At 56.5% G+C, this 17430-nt stretch overlaps 5 protein-coding genes across 5 annotated transcripts; 2 read left to right on the plus strand and 3 right to left on the minus strand.

Annotated features, from left to right (window-relative positions):
* Positions 1-1415: 1415 nt before the first annotated feature.
* COL26b_013576 (uncharacterized protein) lies at positions 1416-4236 on the minus strand (the record flags this gene model as incomplete). Its single annotated transcript, XM_053186172.1, has 3 exons — positions 1416-1475; positions 1523-3163; positions 3505-4236. 3 exons carry the CDS (start codon positions 4234-4236, stop codon positions 1416-1418), a joined length of 2433 nt encoding a protein of 810 aa, XP_053029879.1.
* Positions 4237-4912: 676 nt separating this feature from the next.
* On the plus strand, positions 4913-6255 carry COL26b_013577 (uncharacterized protein; the record flags this gene model as incomplete). Its single annotated transcript, XM_053186173.1, has 2 exons — positions 4913-5248; positions 5296-6255. The coding sequence occupies 2 exons, from the start codon at positions 4913-4915 to the stop codon at positions 6253-6255; spliced, it is 1296 nt and encodes a 431-aa protein (XP_053029880.1).
* Positions 6256-7057: 802 nt separating this feature from the next.
* Positions 7058-8542, minus strand: MRP3 (Component of pyruvate dehydrogenase complex, mitochondrial; the record flags this gene model as incomplete). Its single annotated transcript, XM_053186174.1, has 2 exons — positions 7058-8116; positions 8240-8542. The coding sequence occupies 2 exons, from the start codon at positions 8540-8542 to the stop codon at positions 7058-7060; spliced, it is 1362 nt and encodes a 453-aa protein (XP_053029881.1).
* Positions 8543-10388: 1846 nt separating this feature from the next.
* On the plus strand, positions 10389-15999 carry COL26b_013579 (uncharacterized protein; the record flags this gene model as incomplete). The annotated part of the gene is made up of 2 exons (XM_053186175.1): positions 10389-11666; positions 11719-15999. 2 exons carry the CDS (start codon positions 10389-10391, stop codon positions 15997-15999), a joined length of 5559 nt encoding a protein of 1852 aa, XP_053029882.1.
* A 214-nt stretch (positions 16000-16213) lies between these two features.
* On the minus strand, positions 16214-17365 carry COL26b_013580 (uncharacterized protein; the record flags this gene model as incomplete). Its single annotated transcript, XM_053186176.1, has 2 exons — positions 16214-17151; positions 17215-17365. 2 exons carry the CDS (start codon positions 17363-17365, stop codon positions 16214-16216), a joined length of 1089 nt encoding a protein of 362 aa, XP_053029883.1.
* Positions 17366-17430: the final 65 nt, after the last annotated feature.

The raw sequence follows: 17430 nt of genomic DNA on the forward strand, positions 1-17430 counted from the left end.
CAATACAACCTTTTTTTTATCCACACATCTGTCTTGCAGTGATGATCCGATCGTGTTCTCTGAGTTGATTATCCGATCGTCAGTGAGCTGGCGTTTTGGCTTGATGAATTGTTCCCCGCAATTGCCTCATGATTGAGCACATGGTCTAGACCTCACATCGCATTACGATTCACCTTGCTAGTCTGGACTCTGGAACCAGCTGAAAGCTCGCTATGACTAAGATCTATGAATACCTGCACGAAACGAAACCGTCGGCAGGAACCCTCGGAAAAGCCAATCTACGGTATCATCAACCCCGTTGTGATGGATACGCAGTAAGCTCCCGCGGTGCCATAACGATGCACGCTCCGCCGGCAAAGTCGCCAAGAAACGTGAGAACGGATAAGTTCCGAGCACTTCACGTGCCTTGGCGTATTGCTTGCGTCAGGTTGAGCACCTCCAAGCGCCGCCAACGGCGCCAACGGCGCCATCCGGCGAACCAACGTCGGGATCCCCGGTGTTGTCACATCCCCGTGTTCCCCACCCTAATCGGGCGGCCCGGAGGCATAGCCCTGCTTCGTGTTGTATGTTGAATATGTCAACCACACTTGCGAGTAATTATTCTAAATGAACAATTAACACAAACTGAATCGTACTTATGGACGTGCTTTGATACGACACAGCGCCCTGATACGTCAGTAATTCACCCGATGATATTATCCGACGGTTCTCATCCGACTCATTACAGCCATGTGCACACCTTGGCATGGGCTTCCCGGACGAAAGATAAGGCCGATGGCAGAGCGGCTGGAAATACCACGCAGCAACAGCCCCACCGCAACTCCCCCACGGGGTATGGGACCTTTTGCGCGTGCTGGTCAGATGACCTGTGGACTCTCTCATTTGCAGAGGATGCAATGTCATGACCCATGCGTGCCCTACTATGTGGTATCTCATCCATTCATGCCTGAACCCTTCTTTCTTAAAATGCTCTGACCCCAAATAAAACCGACAACGGGATACCCATGGCTTATCTTGTAGTCTATTACTAACTTTCATTTTTAGAGCAATTTGCCAATTTCTGGAGACACCATCAGCAGGTCACATCCGCCGATATCCGCCCAAACGGCGAACGTCCGGCGAATGAGGCATTGGTGCTGATAGGGCACATATTGGGCAGACGCGCTGAAACAAGCCCTTATACGAAAAACATCAGATACAGAGCTGGGTATCGCATACAACATTACATGAGGTCCCAAGACCTTTCTCCGAGGTTTCCAAACAAAGAACCACCCCAAGCTCCTGTTCTAGACCTTTGCCCCCTTTGCCCCTTGATCCCCGATTCGGGAACACTAATCCCTCCGTGGAACGCATGGAGCGGTTCATCTCAAGCGTCCGCCTCGATGTCCCCTGGAATACGAGCTAGTCAAGCCAGCTTAGGGAAACATCATGTCAATGTTCCCAAAGTTCAAGGTCGAGATGAAGCCACCATTATCCTGCCATTGTCAGCCAAGCCCATACCTAGTGTGGGATGTTAACTTACCATGCTATCCCAATCCCACTCTCCCAACATGTCAGTCCCGACCTCGAAGTCCATATCCAAATCGTGTATGTCAGGCGCCCCGATCCCCACCCCTTCTTCAGGAACATCATCCCCGACCAACTCCTTTAGCAAGTCATAGCACTCCGTGACTCTCTCCTCGCATGCCCTCTCAAAGTGCTTCTCGACCCGCTCGTCATCGACCCCGGCCTCGAGCACCTGCAGATGCGCCACGAGCAGCACGCTCAGCGCATGGCCCTTGATGTTGGTCTCGCCGGACTTGATCCGCGCCCTCGACCACCCGGCCACCGCGTCCAGGATCCCGCGGAACTCGGGCCCGGCAAAGGACATTGACGGCCCGTTCTTGATCTCGTCCTCTTTCTGGTGGATCAGCTCCAGCCCCACAGTCATGACGGCCTGGAACGGGACCGAGCGGTACGCCCCCGCCCCGTTGATCGTCAGCCAGAGGAAGTCCCGCTCGGAAGTATCGGCAGGTCTCATCGCCCCGGCACCGTCTTTTCCGGGAGTCAGGAGCGAGTTCTCGCAGAGGCGGAGGGCCGTGTCGACGGACACCTTGCGGGAGAAGTAGTATATTGGGTTCCGTAACGCGAGGGGTATGATCGGTTGGTGCAGCGCGAAGAACAGGCGGTAGGTCATAAACTGCGTGTACCGCATCGCGAATTGTGACATTTCCGGGTGGATTTTGAGCTGCTGCATCATCCTCTGGAGCGCGGAACTCAGCTCGCCGCTGTACCTCAACGTTTCCTCGTACACGGTGTCGGACCTGAAGTCGTTCACCCTCGCCGTGACCGCCAACCGCGCGGGCAGCGTCCCGTGCAGCGCGAGCGGCACCGTCATCTGCGTAAACGTCTTGGCATCCTTGGGCACCGGGAACGCCGAGTCCATGTCCTCGACGAGCTGCGCGTCGTCCAGGTTCGCGGGCGGCTCGGTGTCGTAGTCGCGCGCCGAGATGAGCGGCGGCCCGCCCGCGTCGATGGCGCTCTGCAGCGCGATCTCGAGAATCGACGCCCATAGCCGCCGGCGCATCTCTGCGCGGTATGGGGTCATCTTGACGAGCCCCTTAGGGTCGCGGTGCAGGCCCATATAGATCGCCGTGCGAACGAGCGAGCCGGCCCCGATCCATGAGAGGTCGCAGCCGATATTGGCCGTGTGGCGGAGGTAGTGCATCAGGCAGCGGATCTGCAGCCCCGTCATGGTCATGCGGGACTTTTCGCACGGCATCATAAGCCAGAACATGCCCTCCCAGAACCACTGGATAGCGAGGTTCCTCAATGTGAAGCGCTCGTCGTGGAAGGTCGCCCCGATAGCCATGCATAGCTGCATGAGCACGATGAAGGGCTCGTTCACGTCAGATGGGTTCTGCCAGTAGCGCTCGTACTCCGCCTTGAAGGTCGGTATGTGGATGATGCGCTGGACGGATTCGAAGGTGCGGAGGTAAGCGTCGATGAGGGCGTCTGCCACCTCGCGGCTGGGCATGTTCTTGCCGATGGATATGGTGGCAAAGGTAGGTGTGCGGCGGGCTTTGATTATGCGGCCTAGGTTTTTGCATTTTTCCAGGCCTTGGTAGAGGTAGGTTGTCTTTTCGTTTTCAAACTTCTTGGCGAATGTGACTAGTCGGCAGAGCTAGACGTTGTTAGTTTTAGTTCGAGGTTTGTGATGAGCAGAAAGGACTTGCAACGTTGTTGAAGATCTGTTGGCTCATCAGGACAGCTCATGACAGACGTAAGAAGAAAACAAGTTTGTATGTGACAGATGTGACAGTACATAAAAAGAAAAGGAACAGCAGACAAGAATTAACAATGAAAAGACAGACAAGATGTAAGGACAATGATAGCACACAAGAGATTAATAGAGATGAGTGTGAGATGTCGAGAGAGCAAAGAGGAACAAATAAATGAAATGGAATGCCATGGTGGGAAACAAGACTTGCGAAGAGTTGATAAGCGAGAAATTGGAGGACGTACCATATCAGCCGCATTCATCCAATGGCTCTGTCCAAAGAACCTCGTCTTGCTAACACAACCCCGGCTGTACCTCAACCCCTCCCTCATCACCGTACTCTCCACAGCCGCCGTCTCATCCCGCTCGTCGCCCCTCACCATCAAATCAGACAACTGCTGCTCAAGCTGCTTCACCCTGTCCACGAGCGAATTCACAGTCGACGACGAGCCATGGTTACTATTGCTCCCGGGCGTCGACGCTGTGTCTCTCACACTTCCGCCAGGAACAGCAGCAACCGGAGCCGGCCGCGGCTGGATCACAGGCTGCCACAGCCCGAAATCCGCGGGGCCAGAGTGCTCACCCGCGCTGGCGGTCAGCCCGGGGATATGGATCGGCGAGGGGTCGTCCGAGTCCGCGGCCCGCGTCGACGACGGGGCCGAGTGGCGCGGGGTGGGCAGGGGTTGGGGTTGGTACAAGATGGGCTCGGGGAGGGCCAGGGCTGCGGCGCCGGATTGGGGGAAGCCGTGCTTCGGGCTTTCATCCCGGTGGTTCCGCCCCAGGGTTGAAGTGTTGGTGTTGTTTGTCGTGGCCTGGGTTGTGTATGTGCATAAAGCGTTCTTGGAGCGCACGCAGGTGCCGCAGGGCAGGTTCCTGTCGCAGCGCACTTTGCGGCGGCGGCAGGCTTCGCAGGCCAGGGCGGGTCTGCGACGTTTCTTCTGCGCCGAGGCCGAGATGGGGAGGGTAGGGGGCTCCATTATCCCGCGATGCCAAGTCGTAAAGATCTCTCCGAAGGTGGACGACAAAAAAGCTTGGTGGTGATGTGAGATGGGGGATAACAGAGAAGGGGGGGCCGGCGGCGTGGGCTGCTCGGCCTTTTGTCTTTGAGCCCCGAAGGGAGAGGGCAGGATTAGAAGGATTACTGTTGCCTGGGCGTGTGGGCCGCAGTCAATGGAGCATGAAAATTGCTTGAAGCATAGTTTTATCAGATGATCAGATAACGACGTGTCGTTGACGAGGAAAAGTCGGGCTTTGGGGTGTTGAAGATGGGTGATGCTAGGGCTTATCCCCGAGATGTCGTCGGGATTTCTGCGTTTGTGGTGTGTTGCGCCCGCCATACACCGAGCTTTTGAAGCCTCCGATTGGTCAGATGGGTGGTCCTCGAAAATGCCGAGGGCAATATGCCGACTTACACGGTCGACCGAGAAGGATTCGCATGCCGGAGACTAGTGGGTTTCTAGAGATGTTCGCATTTTCTTTGTGTTAGCAGGACTTCTGAAATGGCATATCGAGTTTATAAGGCTGAATGAATAGAAAATTGCTTTATATATAATTGAGGCTTTCCTCATGGTGAAAATGTATCTTGTTCGTAAAGCACACAACAATTCGAATATCACCACACAAAGAAACCGTGCTTTCACAAAAGGCAACAAAATGAGCGTCTCAAGTCAAACTTCAATCCCACTATCCAAGGGAGACCCTGAAAAGGTACCCGTGGCCACCGAAGCCATCCCAGCCAAATCCCAAGATGATATCGAGTTCCCCGAAGGAGGTCTGCAGGCATGGCTTGTGGCGATAGGGAATGCCTGCATCTTGTTCTGCACCTCAGGCTACTCCAACACCTTTGGCGTCTTCCAAGCATACTACACCCTGCACCAGTTCTCCGACAAGTCTGCGGATGCCGTCTCCTGGATCGGATCTACGCAGGTGTTTCTGGGCTTGTTCGCGGCGATACTCGGAGGTCCGCTGTTTGACCGATATGGTGCCTGGGTAAGTTCATCCTCACGAATGCGAGAACGAGGACTGACGATGGCTAGGTCATCCGTCCCACGGCGGTGGTCTACCTCTTCGCAATCATGATGACGTCCCTCTGCACCCAGTACTGGCAATTCATGCTCGCTCAGGGTATCCTCCACGGCACAGCCTCCGGCATCCTCATGTTCTCCGCCATGGCCTCAACCCCCCAATACTTCCGCAAACGCCGCGGCGTCGCCATGGGCCTCGCCATGACGGGCTCCTCCATCGGCGCCATCATCTACCCCATCGTCCTCTCCAAACTCCTTAACGACTCCTCCCTCGGCTTCGGCTGGTCCGTCCGCATCACGGGCTTCATCATGGTCCCCGCGCTGCTCTTCGCCTCCGCTACCGTGAAAGCGCGCCTGCCCCCGCGCCGCACCAGCTTCCTACTCCCAGCGGCCTTCACGGACAAACTCTACGTCACGCTCGTCGCGTCCATGTTCTTCCTCTTCATCGGCATGTTCGTGCCGCTCTTCTACCTGCCGACGTACGGCATCCTGCACGGCATGACGGAGACGCTGGCGTCGTACCTCATCGCGATGATCAACGGCGCCTCCGTCTTCGGGCGCGTCATCCCCGGGATCATGGGCGACAAGGTCGGCCAACTCAACGCGCTGCTCTTCGCGGGCGCGTCGACGGGGGTGATGATCTTCTGCTGGCCCGCGGCGACGACGCAGAGCGGGATCATCGGGTTTGCTGTGGTTTTTGGATTTTGTTCCGGGGCGATTATATCGGGCGGCGCCGTGGCGATGACGCTTTGCCCGAAGGATGTGAGGGATATGGGCACGTATATCGGGATGGGCACGGGGCTGGCATCTTTTGCGGCGCTGATGGGGCCGCCGGTGAACGGGGCACTGTTGGATCGGTACGGGGGGTTTGAGCAGGTGTCGATTTTCAGCGGTGTCATGTGTATGACCGGCGCTCTGTTGGTGTTGCTTGCGAAGGCTTTTACTTCTCAGGGAATGCTTGGAAAGGTCTAAGGTGGAGGTTTTGGGGAGGTGGTTGTATGTATACACAGATGCTTTAAAAATAAGATTCGAAGTTACTTGGAGTATATAGGTGCTCTCAAAGAATAGAAATGGTTTTTGGGTCACACATTTTTACACTTGATACTCACCGATGATAATCTAGGAATATGGTGCTGAGGATCAAGCAGTCAGGAGCTTTTTCGCTGTTGTCTATCATAAGAGCACGGGCACTGGACGTTTGACGTCCCAAAAGACCAAGTCAATTGCATATTGCAACGCTCATCCAAACGGCCCATCTTCCTTCAGGGTGTCGTTTTGCTCCCCTGACTGGGCATCCCACGTGCTAAATCTGTTACCACCGCGACAAGTTCATCCGATCTCTGGCCGGTTGCGGTTAGCCCACATTCCCCTCGACGCCTGGTTCGTCACAAATCTGGCACCATAGACACAAAGGCGAAATATTCCGATGGGTTTTAGCTCAAAGGTAACTGCTTGATTTCTAGGTAAATAGGAAAAGGAGACCAAATGTACAAGACAGAAACCTCTTCCGCACCCGAGATGCAGCATTAGTCAGGAGATCATTGTGCACGGGAAGTAGGTTGTGGTAGGTCGTCGTTCCGTTGCCGAGGTCCCTGACACGTATGCAGGGGTATTCTCGACCGTCTTTCACTGCACCCTCCGCTTCTTCCTCCCTTTCGCAAACCGCAGGTCGTATCCTGTCCTCGGCCTGAACGTCTATAATTCCCACGCCGGATACGCCTCAAAACTCATCAAGCCTCCGCCACGATCACGCAACTCGTTTGTCGTCATCCATTTACAGAAGGAGCTCGAGGGGGTTCTCGAGGACCTTCTTGAGCTCCTTGAGGAACTCGGCGCCGATGGCACCGTCGACGACCTTGTGGTCGAAGCTGCCGGTGATGGTGATCTGGTCGTCCCACTCAATGCCGGTGCCCTCCTCGGTGATGGCGGGGACGGCGACCTTCTTGGTGGTGCCGATGGCGAGGATGGTAGCCTGGGGAGGGTTGATGACGGCGGTGAAGTTGTCGACGGCGTCGTTCATGCCCATGTTGGAGATGGAGATGGAGCCGCCCTGGTACTGCTCAGGCTTGAGCTTGCCGTCGCGGGCGAGCTTGGCGAGCTTCTTGACCTCGGTGGAGATGCCCTCGAGGCCACGGCCCTCGACAGCGGTGACGATGGGGGTGATGAGGCCGGTGGGGGTGGAGACGGCTACAGAGACGTCAACGGTGTTGTGCTGGCGGATGACATCGCCGCGCCAGCTGGAGTTGGCCTGGGGAACCTTCTTGGAAGCGACGCCAATGGCCTTGATGAGGAAGTCGTTGACGGACAGCTTGTACTTGCCGTCGGCGGTGCTGTTCAGAGCCTGGCGGAGCTTGAGGAGCTTGCTGACGGAAATGCTGCTGGAGACGTAGAAGTGAGGGTTGTTCTGGGTGGACTCCTGGAGGCGGGAGGCGATAACCTTGCGCATGCCGGAGATGGGGATGTCCTCGTAGGAGGCGACGGGGCCAGCGGCGGCGGCCGGAGAGGAAGCGGCCTTCTTGACGTCCTCCTCTGTGATCTTGCCGCCCTTGCCGGAGCCCTTGACGTCCTTGATGTTGATGCCCTTCTCCTTGGCGAGGGTGATGGCGCCGAAGGAAGCATTGGGGAAGCGGTCGAGCGCGGACTCGAGCTTGCCGGAGGGGCTGTTGTCCTCGGGGGCGGACTCGGGTTCGGGGGCAGGGGTGGGAGCGGACTTGGATTCCTCCTTGGCCTCCTCCTTGGGCGCGGGCTTAGCGGCGTCACCACCGGCGTCGGCGGCAGTGAAGCCCTCGAAAGCGGCAACGTCGGTGCCCTCATCGACGAGAATGGCAATGGGCTGTGCGGAAAGACAATGCGATCAGCTTGGTGTGCAGACATTTGGAGACAGTGGCAGCAAAAGTGGCGGCGACGAGGGCGACGGAGGACAGCAAACATGGAGCACCGTTGGGGTTGGACCTACGTTACCGACGGCGACATCCTTCTCGCCAGCGTCCTTGAGTATCTTGGCAATGACACCCTCCTCCTGGAACTCAAAGTCCATCTGGGCCTTGTCGGTCTCGATCTCGACGAGGACATCACCGGGGGCGATGCTGTCACCGGGCTTCTTCTGCCAGGCTCCGATATTTCCCGCCGTCATGGTGGGCGACAGGGCAGGCATCTTGATGACCTGGTGCGGAGGGTATGAGGCGTAACATCTCAGGATCTGGGTGCTGCGGACGAGAGTGTTGGGCAGCACGCGCCTTCTGAGGACCGTGGAGATCATTTTGGATGAAATAGCTTCCGCGGGCGCGAAAGCAGGGAGACTGGACGGAGGTGGGTTTAGATATCGAGGGGTATTCGACTCCAAAAAGACTCGTGGAGGAAACCGTCAGACGTCGGACAATTGACTTTGGCGTTCAATTGCTGGACGGGTTGAAGCAGACTCGACGGGTACTCGAGGGGGGGAGGGAAGGAGAAAAGGAAGAGGCGACGGGACGCGGGATTATTTTTGGGACGACGAGGTTTGATGCTCGAGATTGTCGGACGGGAATCTTTCCTTGGGGCTGGAGTTTTTTGCGTTGAGCTCCGTCGCTGGATGGAGCTTGAGACGCTAGTCCCGATTGGGTCCTAGCGCGTCCCTACAAAATACGCCGCAGGGAGGGCCGTTAGCTGCGACAGATTTTTTTTTTTAAGGGTGCACCGAGCACCTTCACTGAATGTTCACTGACTGACTGACAGTTTTTAGTGAGTCGGGTGGTCAGTGCGCCGACATTCGAGGGACGGGACTGGACCGTTGGTCGCTAAAAGAGTCCAGCGGTTCAGTGGGTGGCAGTGGACAGGTTTCGCCGATAATTGTGGCCTGTGGCCGGTGGCCGATGCATCGAACGACGAACTGCGAGTGAGTCCAGCCAACCGGGTCCGCAATCGCAGTCGCCGTTGGTTGGTTGTACCCAGGCGGTGTTGTGAATGACCGAGTGACAGCGAGGAGTGACCTCCAATGACAGTGGATGCGCTGAGGAAGTTCTCGGACTTGGGTGGGAATAAGAACGGGAAAACAAGGGACGAGCGCCTAACGCCGAAGGCCTACAAGCCAATGAGAAGCCCGACTTGCCCACGGCGTGGGGGCTCATCAAGGTCTCCATTAATTGGCTCCGTCGCCTGCGCTGGCCGCTTCTAAGCGCAACCGCGAGCAGCAGACGCGATGTCGGAAGCCTGCCAGTTGATGCCATTCAAGCCACTGTGGTCTGTTGATTGCCTTACCTAATGAGGTGGTCCATGCTCGGCTGTGGGCGATTACCTCAGCGCTTTATCAAAGCATGGACCACCACGCCCCATGTCTAGCGAGAGAGCTGACATAATGACGCAGCGTGGAGCACTGCATCCTCCCTGGCCCAGTGTCCGCCACGTAAACCACATGCTGCACCGGCTCGACTGGCTCCAGCTCGCAGCAGCTACATTAAAGATGGAGACCGTTGACAGTAGCAATTGATGTTTGATACAGTGTTTGACGCGGCCGACATCCCAAGCTTCTGCTGCCTATTCAGCACAGTGCAGCTCCCTCTCCGTGCATCAGGAAATCTGGTATCTTATCCCCAGAACCAAGCTACGTACCTTGTTGGTGTCCTCTCGCTGGACCGGCAGCAGCAGCACCTAGCAGCAGTACGCCAGCAAGAGCCAGGGGTCCCTCCATTCAAAGAAATTTGGACCGTCACTGCCCCGTGCTGGCCATTTCGATTTGGATTTCGATTTGGAAGACCCCTTCAATACGGAGAGCCGCTCTCTTCATTTCAGAACGACCGTCATCAAACACCCTCCGCCCGACGACGACGACGACGACGGAAGCTCCCCTTGTGCCGCCGCGACGACCTTCCCGTCCTTTACTCCCCAAGGACGCCGTCGCCTCCGAACGACACGTATCTCGCATCGCCGGGCTCTCCACGAATTACCTACTTTAATACCTACCCCCTGCCCGCCCTGCACATGCGCCTGCGCCCCTCGATGACCGGCCCAGCTCAAGCTTACCTTCGATTGCATCTGCTGGAGTAGATCAATCTCCGACTTCTCCTCGTTGATCACGAACTCGTCCGCCTCGAAACGCGAATGGCACTTTGGCCTTCCATTGCTCCCCCATGAGCTCCCTCAAATTCCTCACTTCCTCCCTGGAGGCCATCGCGGCTTCCAAGGAGGCCCAGAGGAACAAGCAACTTACCGAATCCCTCCAAAAGACCCTCGCCGCCATCAAGGAGAGCGAGCCGAATTTCCCGGACCCAGAGATTGTCTTCGCCCCGTTGCAGCTGGCAACAAGGACAGGCAACGTCCAGCTCGCCACCAGCGCACTCGACTGCATCGGCAAGCTCATATCATATTCCTACTTCACCGTCCCGAGCGCCTCCGACGGCCAGCAAGATGCTCCAGCCGACCAAGCTCCCCTCATTGAGCGCGCCATCGATACCATCTGCGATTGTTTCCAAGGCGAGACGACCGCCGTCGAGGTCCAGCTGCAGATCGTCAAGTCGCTGTTGGCCGCCGTTCTCAATGACAAGATTGTTGTCCACGGTGCCGGTCTCCTGAAGGCCGTTCGTCAAGTATACAATGTCTTCCTCCTCTCACGGAGCACTGCGAACCAGCAGATGGCGCAGGGCACCCTCACCCAGATGGTCGGCACCGTGTTTGAGCGCGTCAAGACCCGCTTACACATGAAGGAGGCCCGCCTCAACCTGGACAAGCTGAAGCACAGCTCGAGCAACGTCACATTTGAGCAGACCGAATCTGTCAATGGCGCAGGCGTTGCTGGCGAGGGCGACGAAGAGAGAGAGGATTCCCCGACACCAGAAGGTGCCGAGCAAGGACCCGCCAGCAATGCGGAGAATGGCAATGGGAAGCTGACATTGAAGGACCTCGAGCACCGCAAGAGCTTCGACGACTCACATTTGGGCGACGGTCCCACCATGGTCACCGAGATTAAGCCCGGAAGGAAAGCAGCCAGATCCGTGTCCGAGCAGTCCTCTCCTGAATCGACCGTCGACGACAACACCGACGACCTGGATGCGGAGGACGAGGTGTACATCAAGGACGCGTACTTGGTCTTCCGATCGTTTTGCAATCTCTCAACCAAGGTCTTGCCGCCTGACCAGCTATACGATCCTCGCGGCCAACCGATGCGCTCGAAGCTCATTTCCCTTCACCTTATTCACACACTCCTCAATAACAACATTGCTGTCTTCACTTCTCCAATCTGTACCATTACCAACTCCAAGAGCAACGAGCCTACGACCTTTCTTCAAGCGATCAAGTTCTATTTGTGCCTCAGTATAACGCGAAACGGAGCCAGTTCTGTCGATAGAGTGTTCGACGTATGCTGCGAGATCTTTTGGCTCATGCTCAAGTATATGCGGGAGTCTTTCAAGGTACGTGGTGCGGCAGTTGTCTTGAGGAATGTCATGCTAACATGTCGCATAGCTGGAAATTGCAGTCTTTCTCAACGAGATCTACTTGGCATTGCTGGCCAGGAGAACCGCTCCCATTACACAGAAGGTGTACGTGGTCAACGTTTTGAACAGATTCTGCGCAGATTCACGGGCCCTGGTTGAGACGTACCTGAACTACGATTGCGAGAGGAGCGTGGACAACATCTTCCAGACCATTATCGAGGACTTGTCCAAGTTCTCAACAGCTGCCGTGCCGGTGACACCCGCCCAGGAGCAACAATACGAGGAGAAGAGCTCAAAGAACACGAACGGAGGTGATTGGCAACTGCGGCCCATCCTGCCACCACCGCTTTCTGTTGCGCAAATCGCACCTCATACCGAACCCGAACCTGAGATTCCCAAGGAGTATGTGATGAAGCGGGTCGCGTTGGATGCTCTCGTGGACTCACTGAGGTCAATGGTCGACTGGTCTGCTGCGGTACGACCTGATGCGAATGGGGTCAGGCCGGATGGTGATACGAGAAACTCCGAAGACCTGCGTCCCTCAATTGACCCTAGCATGAGCGACAACCCATCGCGCTTCGAAACACCCCTGCCGTCAACACCTGTCTTGGAAGATGACCCTGCATTCCTGGAGAAGGCGAAAGCGCGGAAGACAGCCATGAACAACGCGATTAAGCAGTTCAACTTCAAGCCCAAGCGAGGAGTGAAGCTCCTTGTTCAAGATGGCTTTATCCCGAGCGACAACCCGGCGGATATTGCCAAATTCCTGCTCACCGAAGACCGCTTGGACAAGGCGCAGATCGGTGAGTTCTTGGGTGAGGGTGACCCCAAGAACATTGAGATCATGCACGCCTTCGTCGACTCCATGGACTTTACCAAGAAACGATTCGTCGACGCATTACGTACCTTTCTCCAGTCATTCCGTCTGCCGGGAGAGGCACAGAAGATTGATCGTTTCATGCTGAAGTTTGCCGAACGTTACGTGATGGGCAATCCCAACGCTTTCGCCAACGCCGACACCGCCTACGTTTTGGCGTACTCTGTGATCATGCTCAACACCGACTTGCACAGCAGCAAGATCGCTAAGCGCATGAGCAAGGAGGAGTTCATCAAGAACAACCGCGGCATCAACGACAACGCGGACTTGCCCGATGAGTACCTCCTAGGAATCTATGATGAAATCGCCAGCAATGAAATCGTGTTGAAGAGTGAGCGCGAAGCTGCTGCAGCTGCTGGAGCCGTCCCGCCACCATCTACCGGCATTGCTGCTGGTCTCGGCCAGGCGCTTTCGAACATGGGCCGCGACCTTCAGAGAGAGGCCTATTTGCAACAGTCCGAGGAGATTGCGCTTCGATCAGAGCAGCTGTTCAAGACCTTGTACAAGAACCAACGCAGGAATGCGCAACGATCGGGTGTCAAGTTCATTCCTGCTACCTCCTTCCAACACATTGGACCCATGTTTGATGTTACATGGATGTCATACTTCTCTGCGTTATCAAGCCAGATGCAGAAGACCCAAAATCTTGAGATCAACAAGCTGTGCCTGGAGGGCATGAAGTTGGCAACCAAGATTGCCTGCGTTTTTGACCTGTCGACCCCTCGCGAAGCGTTCGTATCCGCCCTGAAGAACACTACCAACCTCAACAACCCACAGGAGATGTTGGCGAAGAATGTGGAGGCACTCAAGGTCATCCTGGAACTAGGGCAGACGGAGGGCAACGTGCTCCGGTCGTCTTGGAAGGATGTTCTCATGTGTATCAGTCAGCTGGACCGATTGCAGCTCATTACCGGCGGTGTCGATGAGAGTGTTGTTCCTGATGTGTCCAAGGCACGCTTTATGCCGCCGCAGAGAGAGAATACTAGCGATTCTCGGTCATCAACACAGTCTAAGCGCCGAAGAAGCCAACCGCGGCCGGGAGCTGGGCCCCAAGGCTTCTCTAGCGAGATTGCATTGGAGAGTCGATCCGACGAAGTCATCAAGGCGGTTGACAGGATATTCACAAACACGGGCAACCTCAATGGAGAGGCTATCGTTCACTTCGCTCGAGCTTTGACGGAAGTCAGCTGGGATGAAATCAAGGTGTCTGGGTCGAACGACTCCCCACGTACCTACAGCCTGCAGAAGATTGTCGAGATCGCCTACTACAACATGACGCGTGTGCGTTTCGAGTGGAGCAATATCTGGGATGTTATGGGTGACCACTTCAACCGCGTCGGCTGCCATAACAACATTACCATCGTATTCTTCGCCCTGGACTCTCTACGCCAACTCTCCATGCGTTTCATGGAACTCGAGGAGCTGGCTGGTTTCAAATTCCAAAAGGACTTCTTGAAGCCATTCGAACATGTTCTGGCCAACTCCACAAACATTGCTGTCAAGGACATGGTGCTCAGATGCTTGATCCAAATGATTCAAGCCCGGGGCGATAATATCCGCTCTGGCTGGAGAACAATGTTTGGTGTCTTCACCGTCGCTGCGCGTGAGACCAACGAAAGCATTGTGAGCCTTGCCTATGAGAATGTCACACAGGTTTACAGGACCAAGTTTGGCGTGGTCATTTCACAGGGTGCTTTTACCGACCTGATTGTTTGTCTTACCGAGTTCTCAAAGAACATGAAGTTCCAAAAGAAGAGTCTCCAAGCGCTGGAGTCGCTCAAGTCCATCATCCCTCGCATGCTTAAAACACCAGAATGTCCTCTGTCTCAAAAAGGACAGTCAGCAACCGGCGACATCCACACTTCAGCAGCAGACACACTGCAAAGATCCCAGAACCGCACGTCAGTGGAAGAAGGCTATTGGTTCCCAGTCCTATTTGCCTTCCATGACGTGTTGATGACTGGCGAGGATCTCGAGGTCCGGTCCAATGCTCTCGAGTACTTCTTCGACGCCTTGCTGAGATATGGAGGCGAGTTCCCACCTGATTTCTGGGACATTCTCTGGCGCCAGCAGCTGTACCCCATCTTCATGGTGCTGCGGTCCAGGCCTGACCTCAACAATGCGCTAAACCATGAGGAGCTGTCCGTCTGGCTATCCACCACCATGATCCAGGCTCTCCGAAACATGATCACGTTATTTACGCACTACTTCGAAGCCTTGGAGTACATGCTGGACCGATTCTTGGAGTTGCTAGCTCTTTGTATTTGCCAAGAGAACGACACCATTTCCAGAATTGGCAGCAACTGCTTGCAGCAGCTCATCCTGAAGAACGTCGCGAAATTTTCGCATGAGCACTGGACCAAGATCGTCGGTGCCTTTTGCGAACTGTTTGCTCGTACGACAGCTCACCAGCTCTTCTCCGCCACTACCATCAACTCGACAGCTTCAATCGATCTGCCCCCGAACGGCCTCGAGTTTGCCGGTCCTCTCAGTCCTACTGCTGATACCACTCCGGTCGACGAGGAGTCATTGAAGATCAACGGCTCTGAAAAGAACGGCGACGACGCTGACACGAACTCACTGGCAGCCCACGCCGGTACGGTAGAAGAAGACGACCTCAAGACCCCGACAGCAGCGGCTCCACCCCAGGCCCAAGCACCTTTGGAGGAGTTCAAGCCCTCATCAAACCTTCAGCAACAGCCCGTGGTCGTTACAGCCGCCCGCCGGCGCTACTTCAACCGTATCATCTCGCGATGCGTTCTTCAGCTGCTCATGATCGAGACGGTCAACGAGCTCTTCAGTAACGACACTGTCTACTCCCAGATCCCCACGGCGGAACTACTCAAGCTCATGGGGCTGCTTAAGAAGTCTTACCTGTTTGCCAGGAAGTTCAACGCCGATAAGGAGCTGCGGATGCGCCTCTGGCGCGAGGGTTTTATGAAGCAGGCCCCGAATCTGCTCAAGCAGGAGAGCGGTGCCGCCGCTACTTACGTCGCCATCCTCTTCCGCATGTACGCAGACGACAGCGACGAGCGCGCTTCGGCGCGCGATGCGATCGAGCAGGCCCTGATTCCCCTGTGCAAGAGCATCATCAAGGACTTTGTCGCGCTCGAGGAGGACAGCCAGCACCGCAACATCGTCGCCTGGCGCCCCGTCGTTGTTGATGTTCTCGAGGGGTACGCCGCCTTCCCCGTGACCTCGTTCTCGAAGAACATTAAGGAGTTCTACCCGATGGTCGTGGAGCTTCTCGGCAAGGACCTGACGTCGGACCTGCGGACAGCGCTACTCCTGGTGCTCCGCCGCGTCGGCGAGGTCGGTTTGGGTATTGAGGGGATGACCAAGGTGGACGTGGACCGCAGGGACAGCATCCTGAGCCACGCGACGGACGTGGACGGGCCCGAGGGAGACGCGTCGGCCAGGATGAGGCGTTGAGCTGGAGGACGAGCGTACAAAAACCAGGTGCAGCACAGGAAGAGGCGTAATGGATAGATTGAGGGGGAATCATTTCATGTAAAATTATTGTACCCGGCTCGGATTGCCGAGGCCTTTCGCAGTTCGTGTCCATATTGAAGACATCCATCCATGCTTGTCCCAGACCAGTGCCATGCTTCCCAAACGCCATGCCATTTTTGTACATTTACGCTGCTCAGCCGCGTGCAGACATGATATCCCGGATGAACGTCCTCAACTGCTCCGACTCCTCGGGCACAGTCCGATCCGGCAAACTCCTCAACGCCTCCTTCAGCATCTGATCGTCCTTGCTCGCCTCCCTTACTAGATCCCGCAGGATCCCCATTGTCCGGTGCGACTGCTCCGCCACCCTCATGACACTCACCAGCGTCTCAAAGAAGTCGATCAGGCTGAGGTGCATGAGAGTATCTTCCATATCAACCATCCTCAGCGCTGCAAGCTGCAGCAGGCCCACGTCGTTGGACCCTGTCAGCTCGGGGAACTGCGACGTGCCGACCTCGACGATGTTCAAGCTCGCGAGCCGCGGGAGGACGCGCAGGATGCGGCCCTGGGCGAGGGACAGCTGGTGCTCGGACAGCTTCACGTCTTCGGCGGGGTCTTCGCCGCGGGCGAGGGCGAGCACGAGGCCGAAGGGCTCACGGTCATGGAAGAGGCGCCGCCACATCCTTCCCTGGCCCGGCGCGCGTCGGCGGACGAGGTCGGTGCCGGTGAGGCTCGGGAGGGCAGCGGGCGGGGGCAGTTCGCAGTCTGTCTCGAGGAGGTCGCCGATGACGCGGGAGGCCTTCTCGCCGACCTCGACTTGGGGCGAGGAGAGCCAGCGGCGGAGGAGCTCGAGGACGACTTTGGGCATGAGGGAGAGGATGGCGGCGTCGGAGGGGGTGGCGGCGGCCTTTTCGAGGATGGCGAGGGCGAGGAGGTTGGCGGAAGGGGCGGGGGAGCGCAGGGCGGAGATGAGGGAGGATTCGTCGGCGAGCTGGAGGGTTTGGGTGAAGGGGACGGGGGAGAGGAGTTTTATTGTGAGGGAGACGATGGGGGCGGGGTCGTGGGGGGTTGTTTTGAGGATTGTTGTGAGTTTTGGGAGGAGGGTTGGGAGGAGGGGCGGGATGTTTGATTCTATGGCGTTATTAGCTTTTCAGAAGAGGACGAGGAGAGGGAGAGAGAGGCGGAATGGCTGACCTGTGAGTTGGAGCTCAATGTCGTCGAGGATCTTCGGTTGGAGGGGCGTTTCGGGCGAGGCGACGAGGTCGTCGAGGTGGGCTGTGAGCTCGTCGAGCCCGGTTATGGGGATTGTGTCGGTTGTCATCTTGGGGACGACGGGGTCTGACATAGCAATTTTTGGTGACGGTGGTGCGGCTAGGTCGAGGCGAGAGGCGAAGACGAAATTGGTGATGT

Source organism: Colletotrichum chrysophilum (assembly GCF_026319265.1).
Source record: "Colletotrichum chrysophilum strain AFK26 chromosome Unknown scaffold_239, whole genome shotgun sequence".
Taxonomy (NCBI): Eukaryota; Fungi; Ascomycota; class Sordariomycetes; order Glomerellales; family Glomerellaceae; genus Colletotrichum; species Colletotrichum chrysophilum.